We start from the raw sequence: 24,841 nt of genomic DNA, 5'->3' as shown, positions 1-24,841 counted from the left end.
GAAGATGTCCTAACACTAAGAATGATAGTAGAATGAATCAGACACCATTACCCTATGTGTCCTAACACTAAGACTATATTAAACATCACCTTGAAATGTTGATAGTGATATGTGCTCATTTCTATTTTTCATCAAAAATATAAATTCAGTCCCACCAGCAATTGTATGAGTGTACCTTTTTCCCCACATCCTCACCAACATTTATTGTTGCTTGTATTCTTGATGATTGCCCTTCTGACTAGAGTGAAATGGAATCTCAGAATAGTTTTTTGATTTCTGGTAGGTCTGCAAATTGGTGCAACCACTATGGAAAGCAGTATGGAGATTCCTAAGAAAACCTGCAGTGGAACCACCATTTGACCCAATCATCCCACTCCTACATTTATACCCATAGGACTTAAAATCCGAATACACAGCCACATCAATGTTTATAGCAGCTCAGGTCACAATAGCTAAACTATGGAACCAAACTAAGTGCCCTTCAACAGATGAACAAGTAAAGAAACTGTGGTATATATACATAATGGAATACTCATCTTTAAAGAAGAATGAAATTATGGCATTTGCCAGTAAGTGGATAGAGTTGGAGAATATTATTCTAAGCAAAATAAGCCAGTCCCAAAGAACCAAAGGCTGAATGTTTGCTCTGATATGTGGATGCTAATTCACAATAAGAGGGGGTAGAATAGAGGTAATTTGGACTAGACAGAGGGGATTAAAGGGGGATGGGGTATGGGGGTAAGAATGATGGTAGAATGAATCTGACACTATTACCCTATGTGTATATTATGATTACATGACCTGTATAATTCTACATCATGTACAACCAGACAAATTAGACTCCATCTATGTATGATGGGTCAAAATGCATTCTACTTTCATATATAACTAATTAAAACAAATATATATACGCACATATATATAACTGGAAATAAGAAATACACATTTTATTCTAATGCTAACATCGTTGAATATAGAATTTGCATATCATAGAGAAATGCACAATTCTTCAAATGAAAAAAAAATAAAATCAAGTGACACTTTAAAATACTTTATTTCAGCTGGGCTCGGTGGTGCACACCTATAATCCCAGTGGCTCAGGGGACTGAGGCAGGAGGATTGCAAGTTCAAAGCCAGACTCAGCATTTTAGTGAGGCCCTAAGGAACTCAGCGAGACCCTGTCTCTAATCTAAATGAACCCTGAGGACCGAGCAAGGGCTGAGTAGGTGGCTCAATAGTAGCGCCCCTGGATTTAATCCCTGGTACAAAAAAAAAAAAAAAAAAAAATCTTTCATACTAAAACTCGTATTTATTCAATCTTGTAATCAAACAAAACGTTTTTAAGTTTTTCCCTTAAGACCTCTATATATACTTCTTCAATTACATGCTCATATTCTATCAATACTACATGTTTCTGATGAATATTGTATTCTGGTTATATTGGGCTGGAACTAAATCTTCTTGTAACCCTGACTTGTCCAGCTGTTTAGGTGATGGGAACAAGGAGGGTCACAATTACCAGCGCAGCTTCTTCAAAGCGCAATTACCTCTCCTGGCCCACACTCCCCAATAACCCGCTAGGGCCGGTCTGTTTCCCAAACTCCAAACCGTCGAGGTTCAGGGAGGCCTTTTAAATCGCGGCAGGATGTTCACCTCCCGGAGAGGAGCGTGCTGGGTCATTCCTGCGCCCAGACGGCTGGCCCTCAGGCGGGTTTGAGGTTTGGAAGCCTGACTGTGCCTGAAGAGTGACTCCCAAGTAACCAACGTAAAGGAGGGTGGACTCCGTGAGTTCGGCTGAAGAGTGCAGAGCTGGGTCCTCCGTGTCACTAAGTGTCATTTTCACTGTGCCTGCACCGCCTGCGGTTAATCATGTTCGCAGACTCCGCACTCAGGCAGGAAAACAACGTCCCCTGAAGCACCTGGGACAGCGACGAACCCCACGAAGCCGTGCTCAGGTGGCTTAACCTGGGACCCTGAGGACCGAGCAAGGTCGTGCGTCCCGGCTACCCTGCAGACGGACTAAATCGGCCTCTTCTGGGCGGGCTGTGAGTCTCCCGGGAGACTCCAGTAAACAAACTGAGGACTCTGACGCGCCTTTTGGGTCCGCCACCGGCGGCCGGCGCGCCTCGCTCCTGGGGAACTGAATGGGGGCCCCCGCGCCTCCCGGCGGCCATCCTCAAGTGACCCAGGGCCAGCTCACAAACGCGCAGAGGGTGCGGCTGAACCCCGGCCCGGCCTCTCTGGGTCTGGGCTGTGGGAGCCAGGGCCCGAGCCAGTGTCTGGGCAGGGCAGCCGCCTCAGCCATTGCTGCCATCGCCCGACCCTCTGCCAGGCGCGCCCCCTGCCGGCCCAGCGAAGGAGCCGCGGCGGCCCCAGGAGCCCCAGGTGAGGCCCAGCCCTGCGACTTACTTCCTCCTTCCTCGGACCCGCACCTAGGTTCTCGGCTTTCTCCCAGCTCCTCCGACACTCCGCCTCTTCATGCTTCTGGGCACCTCTTGTCACGTGTTTGCACTCCGCACCCCGCCCCTCTATTAAGTGGCCTTCCCCCCACACACACACACCTAGGAAACAATTTGCTGATGCTGCACAATGTGAAAAAGTCTGGCTCCCTGAATGACCATGTCTTTAGGATAAGCAATAAATTTCATAGGGTCTTTATTTAACTTGTACTAATATTTGTTAAAACAGAGTTTAGATCGAGTTTCCTACCGTATTGGCAATATTGGTTTTTTGAATGATATTCTTTTTTTGGGGGGGGCAGTGTGTACTGGGCATTGAACTCAGGGGCACTCGACCGCTGAGCCACATCCCCAGCCCTATTTTGTATTTTATTTGGAGACAGGGTCTCACTGAGTTGTTTAGCCCCTCACGGTTGCTGAGGCTGCCTCAGCCCCTGGAGCCACTGGGATTACAGGCCAGCACCACCACGCGCGGATAAATGGGACTCTTTGAAACTTGTGAGAATTAACAGATTAAGACTTTCTCCTATACATTTACAGAATGTTATTTAGCTGTGTAGCCTTTTTAAATGCTTGTACGGAAATGGCTAATTGATGGCACCTCTTTCAATGGAGTATTTTTCTGCCACGAAGTTTTTCAAATGATGTTTTCAAATCAGTGCATGTTAATGACTACATATAGTCTATAATGGTGGAAATGTTAGATATATATCCACACTGCTCAAAAAGGAGTCACTCACCACTTGCAGCTACCGAGCACTTGCAATATGATTGGTGTGATTGAGGAGTTGAATTGTAATTTTATTTAACTTTTAATTAATTTCAATTGAAATAACCACGTGTGGCTGTCCTTGTTGGCCAATGATGCTACATATTAAGGTCTCAATTTTATCCCAGAAAAAAAAAGGTATATGGGTAATATTCACCAATATTTATCTCTAAGAAGTGGCTAAGGGTTTAAGAAGAGGACATCCTATTTGCCTCTCCAGCATCTGATCTTCCTTTGGATTGCTTTATCTCCCCTATAGAGCTCCTGTGATTTAGGGGAAGCAAATGCTAGCCCAGGCTCTAGGAAGCTAGAGCACTATCTAAAACCACAGCATTACTCTAGTTTCCAGAACCAGTCATTGGTTCAGGGTTGGGTATGTAACCTAACTTGGGCCAATGGAACGAAAAATTTAATCTTTTGACTCTCTCTTCCAATTTTCCTTGTCTTTCCAAGGACAAGGGTCACGCCCCCTTCCTTGGACAGGCTTTGCTCTGAGGTAGAGGCTGGTTTTTCAATATATTCCTAGGTATTTGATATTTCTTGTTGGTTGTAAATATTGCCTCTTTGAACTTTCATTTCCTAACTCCTTTTTGCTCGTATAAAATTGGGGTTATAGCTCAGTGGTGGAGCACTTGCCTCTCACATGTGAGGCACTGGGTTCAATTCTCAGCACCACATAAAAATAAAGATATTATGTCTATCTACAACTAAAAATGTTTTTTAATAAAAAGGAAATTGACTTGTATTTACTTTGTATTTAGCAACATTACTTAATGTTTTTACTGATTCTAATAATTTATCTGTATATATTGGATTCTCTATTTTACCTGTGACTAATGACAATTTTATTTCTTCTTGTATAAACCTTAGACCCTTTTTTTCTTGCCTTATGCCACTGGTTAAGACCTCAGTACAATGTGGACTAGAATTATGAGAGCAACCTTTTGGTGGTTCAAAGCTCAAAGAAAAGCTTTCAGGGCTCTGGTTATGGCTCAGTGGCAGAGCACTTGCCTGCATATGTGAGGCACTGGGTTCAATCCTCAGCACCGCCTATAAATAAATAATAAAATAAAGGTCCATTAATAACTAAAAAATATCAAAAAGAAAAAGAAAAGCTTTCAGAGTTTCACATTGAGTATAATGTTTATTACAGAATTTTAATGGACGGTTTTTAGTAGATTAAGGAAATTTCCACCTATTTCTAGTTTGCTATAAATTTTCTTTAAAATAATGAAAATGTAATTTATCGGGCTGGGGTTGTGGCTCAAGCGGTAGTGCGCTCACCTGGCTGCGTGCGGCCCAGGTTCTATCCTCAGCACCACATACAAACAAAGATGTTGTGTTTGCCAAGAACTAAAAAATAAATATTAAAAAAAATTCAAAAAAAAAGAAAATGTAATTTATCAAGTGCTTCTGCATATATTGTTGTATTATATGGTCCTTCTCTTTTAATTTCTTTTTTGTTTGTTTTGATGTGGTATTGAACCCAAGGCTTCATGCATGTTAATAAGCACATGCTCTGCCACTGAGCTACACCCACAGTTTCTCCTTTAATCTCTTAATGTGGCAAATTACATTCATTTTCTAATGTTAAAATGCAATCTTGCATTTCTGGGAAAAATTCAAGTTACTCGTGAAATATCAGCCTTTTTATATATTACTAGATTTGTAATATGTAGAACAGTTTTTTAATGATTAGAATTTTTGCATTTTTAGCAGTATGGAGATTCCTGGGAAAGCTGGGAATGGAACCATCATTTGATCCAGCTATTGCCCTTCTCGGACTATTCCCTGAAGACCTTAAAAGAGCGTATTACAGGGATACTGCCACATCGATGTTCATAGCAGCACAATTCACAATAGCTAGTCTGTGGAACCAACCCAGATGCCCTTTAATGGATGAATGGATTAAAAAATGTGGAATCTATACACCATGGAGTACTACACAGCACTAAAAAATGACAAAATCATGGAATTTGCAGGGAAATGGATGGCACTAGAGCAGATTATGCTTAGTGAAGCTAGCCAATCCCTAAAAAACAAATACCAAATGTCTTCTTTGATATAATGAGAGCAACTAAGAATAGAGCAGGGAGGAAGAGCAGGAAGAAAAGATTAACATTAAACAGAGACATGAGGTAGGAGGGAAAGGGAGAGAAAAGGGGAATTGCATGGAAATGGAGGGAGACCCTCATTGTTATACTAAATTACATATAAGAGGTTGTGAGTGGAATGGGAAAATAAACAAGGTGAGAAATGAATTACAGTAGATGGGGTAGAGAGAGAAGATGGGAGGGGAGGGGAGGGGGGATAGTAGAGGATAGGAAAGGTAGCAGAATACAACAGTTACTAGTATGGCGTTATGTAAAAATGTGGATGTGTAACCCATGTGATTCTGCAATCTGTATTTGGGGTAAAAATGGGAGTTCATAACTCACTTGAAGCTAATGTATGCTAATGTATGAAATATGATATGTCAAGAGCTTTGTAAGGTTTTGAACAACCAATAAAAAAAAAGAATTTTTGCATTTTTATGCTTGAATAAAATTGCCTTTTTCATATCATTCTTTTTAGGTGCTGATACCAAGATTACTACCACCTCATTAAAAAACCTGGAAAAAAAATCCCTTTTTGTATTCTCTGGGAGACATTTTTTTAAAAATATATTTATTTTTTAGTTTTAGGTAGACACAATATCTTTATTTTATTTTTATGTGATGCTGAGGATTGAACCCAGTGCCTCATGCATGCAAGGTGAGCATTCTACCACTGAGCCACAATCCCTGCCCTCTGGGAAACTTTTTGAAATATTAAAACCATACCAGTTTAATAGATAGGATTTAATATAGAGTTGCTTATAAGAATATGGGAGAACTGAGAAGGTAAATATAGTTCTGTTACTGCAAAATTATAAATATAGGAAGTAACTACCATGCCAAGGCATTCCTACAAAAAACATCCTCTTCCTTAAGACATTTTACTTCCACCCATCGGAAAATTGCCATAACATTTGAATTTGTTAGAAAAAGGCACTTAGTACCACATGTAAACCTCATGTTCACCATGTGAATGGCAGTTTCTACATGCAACACAGTAGGCCACTGGCTATCCCTTTTCTTTCTTTCTTTTTTAATATTTTTTTTTAGTTGTAGATAGATACAATATCTTTATTTATTTATGCTTAGGATTGAACCCAGTTCCTCACACATGTGAGGCAGGCTCTCTACCACTGAGCTACAGCCGCAGACCTTCCCTTTTCTTTCAAAAATGTGCTAAATTCTCTCAATGCTTTATGTCTCCTTGTTATTTTCTTTGATCTTTTTCATTCTTTTTCTATAATTTTAATGTGATTTCAAGAGTAACTTGATAGCTAGGGAGGATCACAAGTTCAAGGCCAGCCTCACCAACTTAGTGAGGGCCTAAGCAACTAAGCAATACAGTGTCTCAAAGCAAAAAAATAAAAAGGGCCAGGGCTGTAGCTCAGTGGTTCACCAACTCTGGGTTCAATCCTTGGTACCAAAAAAAAAAAAAAAAGTAATATGTGATAAAACATATACAATCAATAAACTATCTTTAACCAGGAATCATATATAAAATAGTTTGTTATGAATGTATTTTATATTTATTAAATTATTCCTATGAAATCAAATAGTTGTGTTACAATTCATTTGTAATTTTGACATTTATTATACCTCTTATTTTAATATCGACACTTGTTTTGTAGGTTCAAAGAAAAAGATCTGAAAATCATAGTTATAATCTTGAATTGGTACAAAACATACCAGCAATAAGATGTCTGAAGAGGAGGACACTTCAGCAGAAGTAGAAGATATCATTAATCCATCAAGGCAGTCAGCAGAGGAGCCTCAATTCATTAACAAAACATCAGATGAGTTAAATGAAGCTTCTTACTACTGGAAACCTTTCAACCAGATTTATGAAACATATCCTATAGAAAATACATTACAGTCAAGTTCTTCCTCTAAAAGCAAGACTGACAGAAACGAAGAACAAAAAAATCTGGAATTTGCTAAAACAAGAACTAGTGATGCCGGCCTACTGTCAAAACCAGCAACTTCACAAAGTTCATTACAACCCGTAACTGAGACAATTTCCGACTATCAGGTTTTCGTTCACTTCCAATCTCATGAAAAAGCAGAAAAAATTAGTTCACAAGTCCCTGAAGAAAATCAGTCATCTGACCTTAAGTCAGATGACTTTACGCTTAACCTTGAGGCCAAGGGTTTACAAGAATTCCCTAAGAACATTTTAAAAATCAAATATGTAAAATATCTGTACTTAGACAAAAACCAAATAAAAACTTTTCAAGTGGCAGGCTCAGGTGACATGCTAGGCCTTGAAATTCTGTCCATGCAAGAAAATGCGTTATCATCACTCCCACCTGAAATTCAGCTACTTTATAATTTAAGAATATTAAATGTCAGTCATAATCAAATATCACAAATACCTAAAGAAATTTCACAACTTGGGAATTTAAGGCAACTCTTTTTAAATAACAATTACATTGATAGTTTTCCTTCTTCTGGTTTAGAAAATCTTAAAAACTTAGAAATTTTAAATTTGGGTAAAAATAAGTTAAGACATATACCAGACACTCTGCCTAGTTTGCAAAACATGAGGGTGCTCAATCTGGAATATAATAAATTAACAATATTTCCTAAAGCTCTATGTTTTCTTCCAAAATTAATTTCACTAAATCTTACTGGAAACCTAATAGGCAGTTTGCCAAAAGAAATTAGGGAACTTAAAAATTTAGAAAAACTTTTATTAGCTCACAATGAACTTACCTTTTTGGCAGTGGAAATTTTTCAATTAAGCAAAATAAAAGAACTCCAACTGGCTGACAATAAATTGGAAGATATTTCACACAAAATTGAGAACTTCCGGGAACTGAGGATTCTTGTACTTGATAACAATTTACTGAAAAATATGCCAGAGAAAATTTCCTGCTGTGTGATGTTGGAATGCCTTAGTCTTAATGATAATCAATTAACAGAACTTCCTAAGAACATCCATAAGCTTAAATATTTAAAAATACTCCATGTAAACAGAAATAATATAGCAAAAATAACTGAAGGTATCTTTCATCTTAATAATTTACGTAGCCTGGAATTTTCAGGAAATATAATCACACATGTTCCCATTGAAGTAAAAAACTGTAAAAAAATTACTAAAGTTGAATTGAGTTATAACAAAATAACATATTTTCCAGCAGGACTCTGTGCACTGGAGTTACTTTATTATTTGAGTTGTAATGGAAATTCTATTTCAGAAATACCCGTGGATATATCTTTCAGTAAACAACTGCGTCATTTGGAATTTAATGAAAACAAACTCCTCACATTTTCTGAGTACTTATGTTCTCTTATTAATCTCAGTTACCTGGATCTTGGTAAAAACCAAATAGGGAAAATTCCATCATCTATTTCCAATATGGTATCACTCCACATACTTATTTTATGCTGTAATACCTTTGAAATTTTCCCCAGAGAACTGTGTACTTTAAAAAATTTGGAAGTACTTGATCTTTCAGAAAACCAATTACAGACAATACCTTCAGAGATATGTAATTTAAAAAGAATCCAGAAATTAAACTTCTCAAGCAATCAATTTGTATATTTTCCTATCGAATTGTGCCAACTTCAATCACTGGAAGAGCTAAATATAAGTCAGATCAATGGGAAAAAGGTAAGAAACTGGTATTTTTGACTTTGTGGGGCAAGAGGACTAGAAGGGATCAGAATCTAAGGTGTAATGTATTTTCATATACATGTATATTTATATGCATGTGTTTTAAACAGAGCCAAAATGCTTTATTTTTTAAAAGAATAGAGTCCATCCAATCCCCACCAAAACATGGCTTATAGATATACTTCTCAACACAATAGCTTTATAGGAAAATATTTCGTTAAAATGCAGTGTGCAGGGCTGGGGTTGTGGCTCAGTGGTGGAGTGCTTGCCCCGCACTTGTGAGGCACTGGGTTTGATCCTCAGCATCACATAAAAATAAATAAATAAAAATGTTGTGGGCCGGGGTTGTGGCTCAGTGGTAGCACGCTTGCCTAGCATTTGTGAAGCACTGGGTTTAATTCTCAGCACCACATAAAATAAAGGCCCATCAACAACTTAAAAAAATATTTTAAAAAAATGTTGTGTTCATTACTAAAAATAATATTTTAAAAAAAGCAGCATGCAACAATTAATGCTGACAATTTTGCGGATTTCTTTTTATTTCAGTTTACTGTAAAATAAGCTTTAAAGTTATAGATGTCATATAAATACTGTTGAAAATCTTTAAAAAAAGTTTTTGTAATTGTAGATATACAGAATGCCTTTATTTTATTTGTTTATTTTTATGTAGTGCTGAGGATTGAACCCAGTGCCTCACGCATGCTAGGCAAGTGTTCACCACTGAGCCCCAGCCCCAGACTGTTGAAAACCTTTAAAGTGGAGAAAATTAAAAAAAAAAAAAATCATTGCACATTCTATCACAATAAAACTACTGGCATATGTTGATTCAACTTGACTGTTCCCTTAGGAAGATTTCTCTGAAGAATTTTTAGGACATGTTTTTATAGCTTAGCATTACATTTTGCTTATATTTGAAGAGTAAATTTTATGGAAATATTTTTTTTTTGGTGGAGGGCAGTGGGGATCGAACCCAGAGGATTGTGCAATCTGCACATTCTTCTACCACTGAGCTGTACTTCTAGCCCTGGAAATACTTTTTAAATTAAAAATTTACTGATATACCTTAAGATCTCAGTAACCACAGCGATTTTCTGCTATTGTTAATTCTGTATGATTATACAAATCAAGATTCCCCAAAGTCTGTTCCTAAAAACCCTAGTTCCAGGTACTTTTTCTGAAAAATAAATAATATATAAGTAAATAAGCGGGGGATGTAGCTCAGGACCTTTAAAATGGAATGAATATCTGTTAATCATCTGCTAATTCCTTGAGTAATTTATAATCCTCTCACTCTTTCCTCCTGGATCTTAATTGTTTCTCCAAGGTTGTGTCCTAAAAATTCTCTTTTCGACTAACTCCTTAGATCTCACCACACATGCTGTCATTTACCTGCACACAACCCTATGTCTAGCTGGTGCTGCCTTGACCCAGTGCTCTAGTCCCATGCTTTCCAATTTCCTTGCCACTGACTCTATCCTGGCCTGAGGTCATCACTTGCTTCATGCCTCGATTACACCAGAAGAAGCCTCCTGGCTGTCTTCTCTGTCGAAATCTCCTTGTTAACAGGCCTTGTCGAAACCATCAGGCTTCATTCCAGAGAACTTTTCTTAATGTATGATAACTGCCTTTTAGGAATCCAGGATGCCTACTTAAAGTGTGTGGTTGCCAAAGGCACCAGTCCACATCTTTGCAACATCACTTCAAAGATCTCCAGATAGGGGGATATATGTAGTTGAAAATATAATTTTGATGACCCCCTTGGGTTATCAAATGCCCAAAAGATTAATTTATCTAACAAATGATCTCTTTAAGAATCATCTAACGAAGATGCCTCAGGTTAATCAAAGGGCTTTTATTTTGCTAAGACAAGGATGCCCAACAGGAATCTTTTAATAGTAGTTCTATCCTCACATAGTTCTCAGACACTTCCTCTAACAAATATTGAACAAGTAGTTAAAGAATCTTTATTTGAAGGAAATTCTACCGATGATGATCTAGCCTCTTCTTCATAGGCTAGCCAGCAAGCCTTGCAATAGCCTGTTTCAGTGCTCTTTATCCAAATGTATCTTCCTCTGCTTCCCATCACATCTCCTTACAGATCAACTTCTCACTTGCCTTTTTTTGTGGGGAGGGATGGGTATTGGGGACTGAACTCAGGGGTACCACTGAGCCACATCCCCAGATCTATTTAGTATTTTATTTAGAGACAGGATCTCACCGAGTTGCTTAGTGCCTTGCTTTCGCTGAGGCTGTCTTTGAACCCACTGGGATTACAGACATGTGCCACCTCCTAAGCTCACTTGCCATTTTTATGCATAATATTTGTATTGCTTTAACTGTCCTGTAACTTCAATCCTATTCATTCTTTTGTGGTGCAGGGGATTGAACCCAGGGCCTTGAGGCAAGCACTCTACCAACTGAGCTATATCCCCAGCCTCCATTCTTAAGAGGCTATTCAAGTTTCATCTTTTACCTGAAGCTTTCCTTTAGTTCTCTAATTTATACTGATTCGCCGTCTCTAAATGTTCATATACCTGTTATTGCTTGTACTCTTTATTTTTAGCACTGGACTATTTGTTGCCTGATTGTTTCACATGTATATGTCTTGTTCCCTGGAGCAAAATTTAATCTTCTTAAAGTCAGTGAGTGTGCCTTAGACGACTACTTCCATATGTGGAAGTGCACTTAGCACAATATTTATTACGAACCTCATTTTTCAGGTATTTATGAGGGACCTACGTATTCAAAATTCTTTTATTTACCTATAGAACAAAAGCATTCACAATGTCCTTATTCTTTCTAAATATGCATATTTGCTTCTTTGTTTTATCAGTATCTCAATATATACTGTTATTTCACAACACTTTTCGTACAGGAAATTTTATCTGGGCCATAATGCCAGCTATGTGACTCTGTTATTGAACATTTACTGAAAATGCATTGTGCTTGGAAACACATACACAAAAAGTATGAAGCATGCCTTTCATGTCATTTAAGGATCTAAGGAAAACATACAAGGGACTAGTAAACAGTGGAGATGATGAAAGTAAGGATTAAAGAGATCGAATGTGAAACAGAGTAGTTGAGACAGACTTCTAGAAGAAAAGAAGCCAAAGAAAACATGGTCAGATTTAGGAAGAGAAGAAAGGACTGGGAGGCAATGAACACTGAAAGTTGGGAGAGTGAAGAAGGTGGTTAGCCAGTCACAGGGTTGAATTGGTGGCTTTGGTCAGATTAGGGAGGTACTTGGATATCTCACACTATCTTGTGGATTTTTAGCTAGGAGGGGGAGTCACAAAGAATCTGTGACAGAATGAAAATATCTCCTTTCTAAGACAAAAACAAAGAAATAAAAACTCGCTCCTTGCATTTGATTTTTAGAATACATTTGTCATAAAAATCTTTATGGATTAATGAACCATAATTGTTTAATCTGTTACAGTTAACAAGACTTCCAGATGAACTGTCTAATATAACTCAACTTAAAAAACTTGATATCTCAAATAATGCGATCAGAGAGATTCCAAAAAGTATAGGGGAATTGAGAAGTCTGGTTACTTTATACGCTAACAACAATCAAATAAGTTCTCTTCCACCATCTTTTTTATCGTTAAAAGATCTCAAACAACTAAACATGAAAGGTAAGTGTCAGTCATAATCAATAAGTAGAACGTCAATGTCCGAGTTATACATTTTGCTGACAAAAAACAGAATGGCAAACAACATAACACATTAAGTGCCCAGTGTAGGGAGATGGGTAGCCTCGCTACAGAAATGAGAGCAAAGTATAAGATTCAGTTCTTGTCTTCAATGAGCTTATAATCCAGTTGGGGAAGGTGAAGGCATTTTGCATTTCTATTTTGTCTTCTCTGCTTATACCCAATCATTCAGTATTCTTTTCCTGAACCTGACCTCATCCCTCCCTCTACACACACACCTACACAACCCTTAGTTCATCACTTTCTCATCACTTTTTCCTTCTCTGCTGGCTCCCTACTCTCACTCCTGAACCCTATAATATAAAACAATATAATAGTTTATATTATAAACTAAAATTAAGAAGACATAGAATAAAAAGCATATCATTCACTCTAAAGATATCAGAAAAGATTTTCCAAAGTATAAGGAATAACTAGGTTGATAGTTTTCTTAACAATTTTTATTATGGAATATTTCAAACTTTCAGAAAATAATAAATTTTTATGTATATTCCCAGATACAGGATGATAACGTTTTGTAATATTAACAATGTATAATATTTGAGACATTTTTATTGTTAAGACATAGAGTAGACACTTTTTTGTGCTTCTTCTAAATGATAAGTAACTATTACACTGAAATTGGTGTGTATCTTTTTTCAGCCATATTTTTATACTAACATTTCTCCATCAAAAAAGTGGTACCTGGGGGCTGGAGTGGTGGCTCAGTAGTAGAGCACTTGCCTACCATGTGTGAGGCACTGGGTTCAACTCTCAGCACTGCATTTAAATAAATAAAATAAAGGTCCATTGGCAACTAAAAAATATTTTTTTAAAAAGTGGTATCTTATTGAATTTTTAAATCTTATTAAATTGTTACTATATAGATCACTCTGTAACTTGAATTTTACATTCATTATATTTCTTTTTTAATATTTCTTTTTTTAGTTGTAGTTGGACATAATATGTTTATTTAATTAATTTATTTATTTTTATGTGGTGCTGAAGATTGAACCCAGGGCTTTGCACGTTCTAGGCCAGTGCTCTATCGCTGAGCCACAACCCCAGCCCACATTCACTGTATTTTTAAAATGAATCTATGTTAACATATATAAGATTCCTTCTATGCTGTGTAATATCCAATTGAATGTTTAAATAACAATTCATTTTCACGTGGTAAACAACTAAGTTGTTTCCAATATGTCTGCTTTTACAAACATTCTTGAACATTTTCTCAGCATATACTGCACCAGTTTCTCTAGGGCATAAAGTTATAACTAGAGTGGCTGAATCTGAGCATATGTACATCTTCAACTTTATCAGATTTCAACAGATTGATTTGCATTGTGGTTGTACCAGCTAATCACGTGAACAGCTGAGTATGAGATTATGTCTTTTAGTTGGACATAGCATTTTACAAACAGTGCTCCACACCTCATTAAACTTAGAGGATTTCCATATGAAAAAACAATGCTTGTATTTTTGCCGAACAGTACTAGTAGTAGAGTACCCTACTCATGATGTACCAATATGTAGTCAGATGTAATAAAACTGACATTGGTCTCCTGGAGACTCAGAACTTCCAGAGAAAGCTAGCTATCCAGGTATGCATTGGGGCATTTCATAACCATTTCATTCACAGCAACTTGTAATGAGTCTCAATAACTCAATTCCTTATTGAGATTTTCTTCATTTCTATTATGACAACATTTTCCTGTATTTTAGGGAGTTCTCTATTTTGTCCAAGTGTAGGACAAACTCCATTCACCTGCTATTTGGGCATGAGAAACAAACAAATAAACAAAAAATACAAAAACAAAAATCCTCCAGAACTCTCTGGCCTATTGGAGAATTATCAGTTGGAAGCACAGTACTCTGGCGGCTTTTTAGTTAGGACAGCATCAAGAGAGAACAGGAAGGAGTAGTGTTTCTTTTTCTGCAAGTTTAATCAGTTCTCAGTCTCTATCAGAATTAAAAAAATATTAAAACCTATGTCTAGTCAAAGAAACTAAAATATCTGAAACAATTTGAAAAACAAAATGAATGACTCACATAATGTGATTTCAAGACTTATGCAAAGCAACATTAGTGAATATGGTGTGGTATTGACATGAAAATATTTGAGGTAAATATTGATGGAGCAGAACACAGTATAGAAATAGACCCACACATATATGTTGAATTGATTTTTCAAATGCACAAAAGTAATTCAATGGAGAAAGAACAATATTTTCCACAAATAGTGCTAAAAAATATGTGTCCAAAATCCTAAAGAAAATAAAACAAAAACTAACCACAAAAAAAACTCATCCATACCATGCACCATAAAAAAAGATTAACTCAAAATGAATCACAGTCCTAAATGTAAAATCTAAAACTTCAAAACATCCAGATGAAAACAGAAGAAAAATCTTTGTAACTTTGGCAAAGCTTTCTTAGCTACAACATTAAAAACACAATCTACAGGGGCTGGGGTTATGGCTCAGCGGTAGAGTGCTCGCCTTGCACGTGCAAGGAACTGGGTTCGATCCTCAGCACCACATAAAAAACAAATAAATAAAAAATGTTATATATTTAAAAAACCACACACAATCTACAGCAGGGGTTGTAGCTGGGTATGCAGTTTAGTGGTAGAGCGTGTTTGCCTGGCCTTGAGCTCAATTGCCAGCAGTGAAAAAAAAATCATCATATATAAATAAAAAGAATTCATATGTTGGATTTTAGTAAATTAGAAACCTCTGCTCTTCAAAAGGTATTATGAAAAGAATCAAAAGAAGAGAATGAAAAGCCACAGATTGAAAGAAAATACTTGCTGAATAAAATTTTAAAAACAATTTGAAATTAAGGCAAACAATTAAAAAAAATTGGTAGAAATTTTGAACCGATATATAATGAACAATATAGATGAATGGAAAACATACACAAGAAGATAGTCTCAATTTCATTAGTGTTAGAGAAGTGCAAATTATAATAAAATATTTCTATTAGAATAGCTAAAACAAAACTTGACAATACCAAGAGCTGTCAAAATATGAAGTAACTGCAACTGATATATTGATGGTAGGAATTCAAAATGATACAATCACTTTGAAAAACTGCTAGTTTCTTATAAAATTCTATGTATACTTACCATATGACTCATCAATTACACTTCAATTTTACTTCCAAGTAAAGTGAAAATTTATATTCAATAAAAAAACAGTGAAAATGTATAGAACAGTTTACTTATAATTACCCAAATTGAACTCTGTATGTGTCCTTCATTAAGTGATTTGATGCATTTATATCCTTATAATAGAAACTTCTTAATAATAAAAAGGAATGAAACTATTGGTGTATACAAGAACATTAATGATGTTAAGTGGCAAGTGAAAAAGGCCAGGCTCTAACAACTATATGGTGTGATTTACAACATAAATATATACATATGTATGTTATATATATACCCACACACATATACACATATATTTTACATGTGTGCAAATAAATGTATAATTCTAGGTTTATTACATATATGTGTGTGTGTGTGTGTGTGTGTGTGTGTGTGTGTGTGTGTGTATTCCCTCTCTCTCTTCAGAAGCAATAAGCAAGACTAGTCCAGATCTTGATTTCTATTTGGCTGTTGTTTTGTAGTACTAGGTATTAAATCCAGAGCGCGGGCTGGGGATATGGCTCAAGCAGTAGCTCGCTCGCCTGGCATGCATGCTGCCTGGGTTCGATCCTCAGCACCACATACAAACAAAGATGTTGTGTCTGCCAAAACCTAAAAAATAAATAAATAAATAAATAAATAAATAAATCCAGAGCGCTCTTTCACTTCCCTATACCCCCAGTCCACATCTTGATTTCTAAATACCATTCTCTACTAAAAGGAACCAGGTTTTTAAATCTATACTTATAAATAATATATATTTAAAGTATATAAATAATATAAAAGCAAACTTTATGTCTTCTAAGTGATTACAAATTCTGTGTTACTATAGTTTTACTTTTTCATGAGTTTTATACTGAATTAAAGTGATATTGAAAAATTTTATTCAGGGAGGTGGAACTTGATGCCTTTGCCCTATTGAGGGTGGTCAATCCTTAATGACTCGTCTTCAAAAAGTAGAGTATGGAAAGGAAAAATAAATTATAACATTACATTGGAGAAACTCAGTAGATACTATGTTAGCTAATGACAGAAGTTAGTGATGTCATGTGGAAATCAGGTACCCCTGATACAATGTGATGAGGTTACTTCACTCTTTGGGTATTCTTTCCCAAACCCACAATGCTGTCTAGGCATGAGAAATGTATCAGAAAATTCTAACTATAAAACCTTCTACAAATTTCCTTACCAGTCCTCCTCAAAACTGTTAGGACATTAAAAAAATACTGAAAAATTGTCACAAAGCAGAGGGACTAGAAAGACATAAATATACGCAATGTGGTATCCTGGAATGGATTCTGGAAAAAAAGGCCATGGATGGAAAAACTAATGTATCCCAAAAGTCTGGAATTTAATTAATAGTATTGCACCAGTATTGATTTTTTTAGATTGGATAGATAGATGTAATATGGTAATGCAAAATAATGGTAGAAGAAATTAAAATAATGAGGAGTATATAGGAACTCACTACTATATCTATAGCTTTTCTGAAAATCTAAAATTATTCTAAATAAAAGGCTTATTTTAAAAATTACCAACATACTTACTCTATAAAGTCCTTCACTACCTTGGAAGGACTCCTGACCATTTTACCACCCACAGAAGAAAAAGGCATCACTGCTGTTTCTATACTCCCTCCTTTTCACTTGTAGCACATGGACATAAGTAAGAACTTACAACTTACAAGCAGGGTGAGAGTCCTCTTATACTTACCAAGACAATAGATTCTTCACACATAGTTGTTATTTGTCTCCATAGTTTTAATTTACAGAAAGGTATAATTAATTATACTTTTTATTTAACTAGGAAATAATCTGACAGATCTGCCCTGTGCCATTTGTAGTCTTCTCTCCCTGGAGGAGATAAATTTTGATGACAATCCTTTGATGAGACCTCCAATGGAAATCTGTAAAGGGAAGCAGTTGCATACTATTGCAAGCTATCTACAGAGGGCAGATGAAAGAGATGGTAAGTGATGAGTGATTGATTTTCTTATAAGTAATTTTCTGGTATTATCTATAAATTAAAAGATAGCCTACTTTGGAGACTATCAATCTGGCAAAGACATTAGCATATTTATCATTTTTCGAAGTTTAGGAGTTTATTTTAAAATTTTAGATTATTTAATCCAGATCCATATAAATCATGCCTTTGAACAGGGACATCCATATGGGGTAAAAATAACATAAGGTGTAAAAATGTTGATTTTCTTTCTTTCCTTATATCCCTATTTTTTTTCTTAACTTCCCTCCCTGGGAGCAGCATAAATTAGAAATGGTGATATTATTAAGGGCGTGGGCAATTACTTATCCATTCACCTTAACGCCCTTCAGTAGGTTTTTTATCATGATTGTGGCCATACTCAGAGAATCCATATATGGACTTCTTTATTTCTGATCTGTTTTTACCAGATAGTTGTTCTAAAAGACATATTTGCTTTGAAGGAAGTCCACAGATCATTTCCATTGCTGTCAGTTGGTATGGGGTCCACTTGAACAGTCTTCATCCCCTCTGTCCTGGAGCACTCCATTGTATTTTCTAATTATTGTTAGACCAGGACGCAAGAAAAGACCACTGACTCCAATTAAAATCAAATTAAAGCAAGCTTATTATTTCGACCCGCCGGGCTGCCTCTCCCTCCCAAAACAGCGGGAACAAGACAGCTCAGCAGCTTTCCTGCAGCCCAACTTTATAGCCCAGGAAGTTACACAAAGGGGGGTTACAGATAACAGAACTCTGACAAGCATCACACTAATGGTAGTTTACATTTTTTGCTGGCCCCAACATCAGAATTTATGAGGACCATTAGAGCCTCAGAGAGGGTCGTTGTCTGGCCAGGGAAGGCCAATATTTATCAGGTGTCACTAAAGTTTCAGAGAGGGCTGCTCTCTGGTCAGAGAGCCAGGCATGGGTGAGTTCAAGGCACGGGCAGGCATTCCAAGCAGATTCAGAATTTGCAGTAATTTATAGTAAAGCCGAAATTATCTTTTCATGGCTTTGTGGTGAGATGGCTCCCAATTTTAAGAAAAGATCAGGTTGGGTCTATCAGTGTCTCCAAGAGTAAGTCCATATCCTTTAAATCAGGAGCACTCAACCACTGAGCCACATCCCCAGCCCTACTTTATATTTTATTTAGAGACAGGGTCTCACTGAGTTGCTAAGGCTGGCTTGAACAACTCCTTCCCTCAGCCTCCCAAGCTGCTGGGATTACAGGCCTGGGCCACCATGCCCGACTTAAACACCCTCTCATTGGACCAGATGGAGCTGGTTTCTCCAAGTCTCTGGGAAGGAAGCTTCACTGTCCAGTTCTCTCCCTGTGGTTAGGTTCCTGACAGTTAGGCTTTTCCTTAGGACTCTCTGACTTTGCGATTCATTATCACTCCTTAGAGTTAATTCAGATTTTGGTCCTCCAGTTTACTGTTATAGACCAATAACTATTGATCCAGATTTGGGGAATTTGAATGTTTGACACTGTCCCCCAAATCATTTTGTCATCTACCTTGCCTACATAATCAGAAGTCTGTACAAGCATACTCATCATCTAGAGAGATAGTCCCTAAAAAGGTACAGTCCTTTTTATGCCGCCTTTTACATTCATGTACATGGTTTACTATTCAGAAGCTTTTGCAAGACTTAGACCTCAATGATGGAAGAAATCCAAGTGACAAAAATAAAAGTCACAGTAGCTGTCTTTAACTTGCTGTGCAGGGTGATTGTGTTAATATTATTAAAAAGGAGTCATTTTATGCTGATACTATTAAAATAAAATAAACGTTCAGGGTTTCCAAGGATCCATAATGTATTTCTATTTTGTATCATACTTTAGAGAATGGCTGTCAAGTTACATGATTGAACCTCCTTGCTAATATTCCATTTCTCAAATTCTTGAGGAAGAAGCAATCAAATCTTTATGCAGATAATGCAATAGTCCATAAGCAATGGCTTTTGAGCAAAAGTCAGCAAAAAACAAGAGAACCCCCAACATTCATCTCCTTTCTCTGTGCTCAGAGAGCCTTCATACTGCATGATTGGCACATAGCAAGGATAGGAAGTCAGAATGAGATACATATTTATTTTGCAATTAATCAATCATGGATTCAGTCCCTTTTTGAAATTTTTACTCAGGGTACTGGAATTTTCTCTTATATCATTAGAATAAAACCTACCCTGAGGGATTAGTAGTTATGTATGTAATTTTTAAAAATACAGCATATTTGACATAATTATAGGGGCTGGGAAATCTCTCTTTTTTTTTTTTTTTTTGTCCTGGGGATTGACCCAGAGTGCTGTACTACTGAGCTAGATCCTCTAGTCCTTTTTCCTTTTCTTTAATTTTTTAATTTTTTTTAGTTGTCAATTCATCCAGATTTGTGGAATTTGAATGTTTGACACTGTCCCCCAAATCATTTTGTCATCTACCTGGCCTACATAATCAGGAGCCTGTACAAGCATACTCATCACTTTATTTTATTTATTTATATGTGGTGCTGAGAATCAAACCCAGTGCCTCACACATACTAGGCCAGTGCTCTACCACTAAACCATAACCCCGGCCCCCTTTTTCCTTTTTATTTATCTTTTCATTTATTTATTTTTGAAGCAGGTTTTAACTAAATTGTCCATGCTGGCCTCAAACTTGAGATCCTTCTGCCTCAGCCTCTTGAGTTCCTGGGATTATAGGTATATGCACTGCACCTGGCTCTAGTTCTTGAAAATTCTCCTAGTACAATGATCAACAAAAAAATGAATCTAGTTCAAAGTAGTTGGAAGCTTTAAAAAAACCCAACAACTAAAAACACTAATATTTAAGCCAACATTTACTAAATAAGTGATGTGAATATGTTGATTTCCATTTCACAAATGCTTGGTAGGCTCTTTCATTTAATGGAATGAGGCCGAAAAAAATTAAAGTAACAATTATTTTAATTACTAATTAAGAACATTGTTTTACACACACAAACACACATAGGCACACATATATACATATTTGGTGTATGCATATATATGTATACATATATACATGTATATGTATATTCCATATTTATAGCAGATATGATCTTTGTTTCTCAAGTTGGTTCATACATAAGCACATAGAAAAGAGTCAGAATTGAAGCAAGGAATCAAATTAACTTAAAATCCTGAAAGAATGAAAATACACAGAAGTCATTTGAAGTTGGGCTGAGGATATAGTTCAGTTGGTAGAGTGCTTGTCTTGCGTGCATGAGGCCCTCAGCTCAACCCCCAGTGCCACCAAAAAAAGAAAAAAGAAAGAAAGAAATCACTTTGAAGTTGCTTATAATATCCTTTAAACAGGCATTTTAAGTTGTAGGATTTTTCAGATTTTAGAATAGAATAGATGGTTCAAATTTCAGTTCATATTTTAGATCTGTATCTTAATTTTTTATTTTTGGATACATTTCATAGAAGCACAAAAAATAAGTAAATATTAACTCAAAATAAAGTGTATTTTTCAAAAGAAATAGCTTATTTTTCTTTTATATTCAAATATAGAGAAAATCTTAGAGAAGACATTCAAGATAGTTGCCAACAATATTACTGAAACAAATTTTGAATTTTTGTGTCAAAAACTAAACCTGGTAAAATCAGAAAATAATATTCCTACAAAGAGGTATGTATGATCGACAACATTTGGTACATGTTTAGTCTCATATTCTGATTTATGTCATATTGATGTCACATGGTTTTGAAACTTTTATTTTAACATAAATTCTAATTTGCTGTAAGAGATTGATTTTAGTTTATTATGCATTTGTGATCCATGTTGAAAGGCCTATGGTGTAATTAAGAACAAGGGTCCTGAGGACAAACTGCTTGGCTTTTAATCCCAGATGGCTTCATGACTTTGGGAAAATAATTTATCTGTGCTACAGTTTCTAAACTGGTAATATAGATGCAGTTACCTAAGAGCACAGTCATGAGGATTAAGTGAGTTCCAGCTATAAAGCATATGGTACAGTATTGTACTAATTTATAGTGAAAAAAATCGACAATTATTATTTTGAGATCTTGAGAATTAAATGTAAATTATTGACTTATTATAAGAAAGCAAGACATAATATGGGGCTAACATTCACTTTCTAAATGCCAACTCTGTACTAAACCTTCATGTAGCCTGTCTTCCTCAATTAATTTCAGATTCACTTTCATCTGGTAAATTGATTTGAATAGCTGTCATTTAAAACAATGTTCTTAATTAGTAATTAAAATAATTGTTACTTTAATTTTTTTCAGCCTCATTCCATTAAATGAAAGAGCCTACCAAGCATTTGTGAAATGGAAAACAGAAAATAACTTATCCCTAACTACTGCTGCTTTAAGAGACCAACTAGTTCGGGGACTAAGTATGATAGGAGCATATGACATTATGGACAGAATAACAGCTTTAAATCTTTTTACATGTGCAATTAAATTCTAATCAGTAGACCTATAATAAAAGTTGAAAACTGGATTTTTGAGCCATCTTACTTCATTTTATCATATATGCATGTCATGTTTCTTTTCACGCATTTTTAAGGTACTACAGTTTATGACTACCACTCTAATGTTGTCTTAATAAAATATTACAAATAATGTTTTACATACTTGTTCTGTTGCCATAGAGTGGCATATAATTCCATTAAAATTATTATATAATGTTTTCATACAACGCAAGACTTATAGGTAATAAGGATATTTGTAACTTCCATTGAATTTAGAAAGCACAGAAGTCTCTTTTCAGATGCTGGCTTAAAAAATGGCAATAAATACATTGCCCGCCCCTTTGCTTCACTAGGAATAAGATTGCTTCATTAAACATAAGTTGGCTTTAGGGCCAAGAATCCTCTTTGGTTGAATGTGCAGGTGCAAGGCAATAGACTAAGACAGATGGAGTCTTGGTGTATCAAACACAGCTTGTTGTAGTGTGTCTGTCAGTTTTTTGTTGCTGTGAGGAATAAAAGTTTATTTTGGCTTATCATTTGAGAGGTCTCAGCCAATGCTCTGGGCCCAAGGTGAGGCAGAGCACCACACAGCAGGAGGATGTGGTGGAGAAGAGCTGCTCAGTTCATGGCAACCAGGAAGCACTGTGAGAGAGTGAGAGAGCCGGAAAGGGAGAGGAAGAAGCCAGGGACAGAATATATAATCCCAAAGGCGACTCTCCAGTGACTTAATTCCTCCAGCCACATTCCACCAGCCTGCAATTACCACCCAATAATCCATTCAAATGGATTAATCCACTGATTAGGTTAAAAGTCTCATAATTTAATTATTTTTCTTCTAGCCTGAGTTTTTTTTTTTTTTTGGGGGGGGGTAGTCATCTCATTTCCAAAACATAACAGTGTTTCAAGAGCTTCATGGGGAAATAAAACATTGATTATACTTTTCGGCCCCCAACTCAGCCACATCTGAATCTAACCGTACTCTTTAAGAATAATTTTTATTGGTGCATTATAATAATAGTGGGATCAATTATTTTAGTTGAGGAGCAGGCTAAACAAATGTTAGCTACAGGGTAGCCTGAACACTCAACCCCCATCTGTCTAGTTCCTTATCACTTGTTTGCCTCAAGTCTGAACACTCAACCCCACTCAAGGCTGAACAGTTGACCCCCACCCGTCTGGTGCAACGGAAACCCACATCTAGCCCCTGCCTGGTCTGCCTGAAAGCAGAAGATGACACCCTTAGCAACTACTGTATAATCCAATCACTGCATGCCAAAAAAGCAGCTTGCAGACCCAGAGACCCCATTAGATTTTGGCTATAAAAACTCTCTCCTGCCGGGCCCCCTTCTCTTTGTCTCTCTCCTCTCTCTCTCTCTCTGTCTTCTCTTTTCCTCCAGTCAATCAGACACTGCTGTAATAAAGATATCTTGGTTGCTCCCAGTGTTATGGTCACTTTCATTTCAAATTATGCCATATTTGTACATGCATATAATATAATTTGAACAATCTAATTGCTAGTATCGTCCCTTCCCCAATCTGCTTCCTCTACTCTAGTGATCTCCCTTCTACTGTTATTATTATTATTATTTTAATTAGTACTATATATATATATATATATATATATATATATATATATATATGACTGATTTTGGTTTATTCATACACAGACACAGCATATTTTGGTACATTTCATTCCCCAGTACTTCCCCATGCCCTCTCCTCTTTCCTCCCTCTCAATCTGCTTCCTTTACTCTATTGGTCTCACTTCTATTTTCATGAAATTCCCCTCCCCCATTTTGAAAATTCTCCCCTTCCCTGCCCCACCTTCTTCTAGCTTTTGCATATAAGAAAACATTTAACTTTGACTTTTTGAGTCTGGTTGATCACTTAGCATGATGTTCTCCAGTTCCATCCATTTACCAGCAGATGACATAATTACAGCCTTCTTAATGACGGAGTAAAACTCCATTGTGTATATGTAGCACAATTTCTACAAGAATGTTAAAGCAAAAATGGTATTTTCAGATATAAGTCTGGATCTACAAAACACATGAAGAATCCATTTGTCTGTTGATAGGCACCTAGGTTGGTTCCACAACTTGGCTATTGTGATGTACACTGTTATAAACATTGATTTGCACATGTCACTATATTATGTTAATTTTTTAAAATATTTTTTTTATTTGTAGTTAGACACAATACTGTTAGAGTCTGTAAACAAGTCTGGATGGCGCCTGGCAAAATGCCAGAGGGAGTGGTTTGTGAAGTAACGCCAGTGAGCCATTAAGTGTGGAGATTCCTGATTGGTTGACTGCTGTATCTAGTTTATGTTAATTAGATAAGCTGTGTGGAATGTATAAATACCGCTCCTGTCCTACAATAAACAGCTTCCACTCCTGCTGCATCAATCTACACAAGTTGTTCGTCACCCCCCCCCCCCCCCCGTTAGTTTGCTGCAGCCAGACTGTGGCACAATACCTTTATTTTATTTATTTATTTTTATGTAGTTCTGAGGATTGAACCCAGCACTTCACTCAAGCTAGGCAAGCGCTCAACCACTGAGCCAAAACCCCAGCCCATTATGTTGATTTTTTAAAAAAATATTTGTTAAT

General features: G+C 36.4%; 1 protein-coding gene across 1 annotated transcript; it reads left to right on the top strand.

Annotated features, from left to right (window-relative positions):
* Positions 1–7,020: 7,020 nt before the first annotated feature.
* Lrrd1 (leucine rich repeats and death domain containing 1) lies at positions 7,021–22,225 on the top strand. Its single transcript, XM_076833621.1, has 5 exons — positions 7,021–8,937; positions 12,383–12,581; positions 17,596–17,757; positions 21,301–21,418; positions 22,042–22,225. Exons 1-5 carry the CDS (start codon positions 7,021–7,023, stop codon positions 22,223–22,225), a joined length of 2,580 nt encoding a protein of 859 aa, XP_076689736.1.
* The last annotated feature ends 2,616 nt before the right edge of the window (positions 22,226–24,841 follow it).

Source organism: Callospermophilus lateralis, chromosome 1, assembly GCF_048772815.1.
Source record: "Callospermophilus lateralis isolate mCalLat2 chromosome 1, mCalLat2.hap1, whole genome shotgun sequence".
Taxonomy (NCBI): Eukaryota; Metazoa; Chordata; class Mammalia; order Rodentia; family Sciuridae; genus Callospermophilus; species Callospermophilus lateralis.
Note: the sequence above shows the minus strand (reverse complement) of the source record. Positions and strands in the feature narration are given on the sequence as shown.

Excerpts from the sequence above, each read along its gene's own strand:
- Lrrd1 (XM_076833621.1), top strand. The coding sequence starts at position 7,021 with ATGTCTGAAGAGGAGGACACTTCAGCAGAAGTAGAAGATATCATTAAT. Across the intron at positions 8,938-12,382 it reads GTCAGATCAATGGGAAAAAG|TTAACAAGACTTCCAGATGA; the intron begins GTAAGAAACTGG and ends AATCTGTTACAG. Across the intron at positions 21,419-22,041 it reads AATAATATTCCTACAAAGAG|CCTCATTCCATTAAATGAAA; the intron begins GTATGTATGATC and ends AATTTTTTTCAG.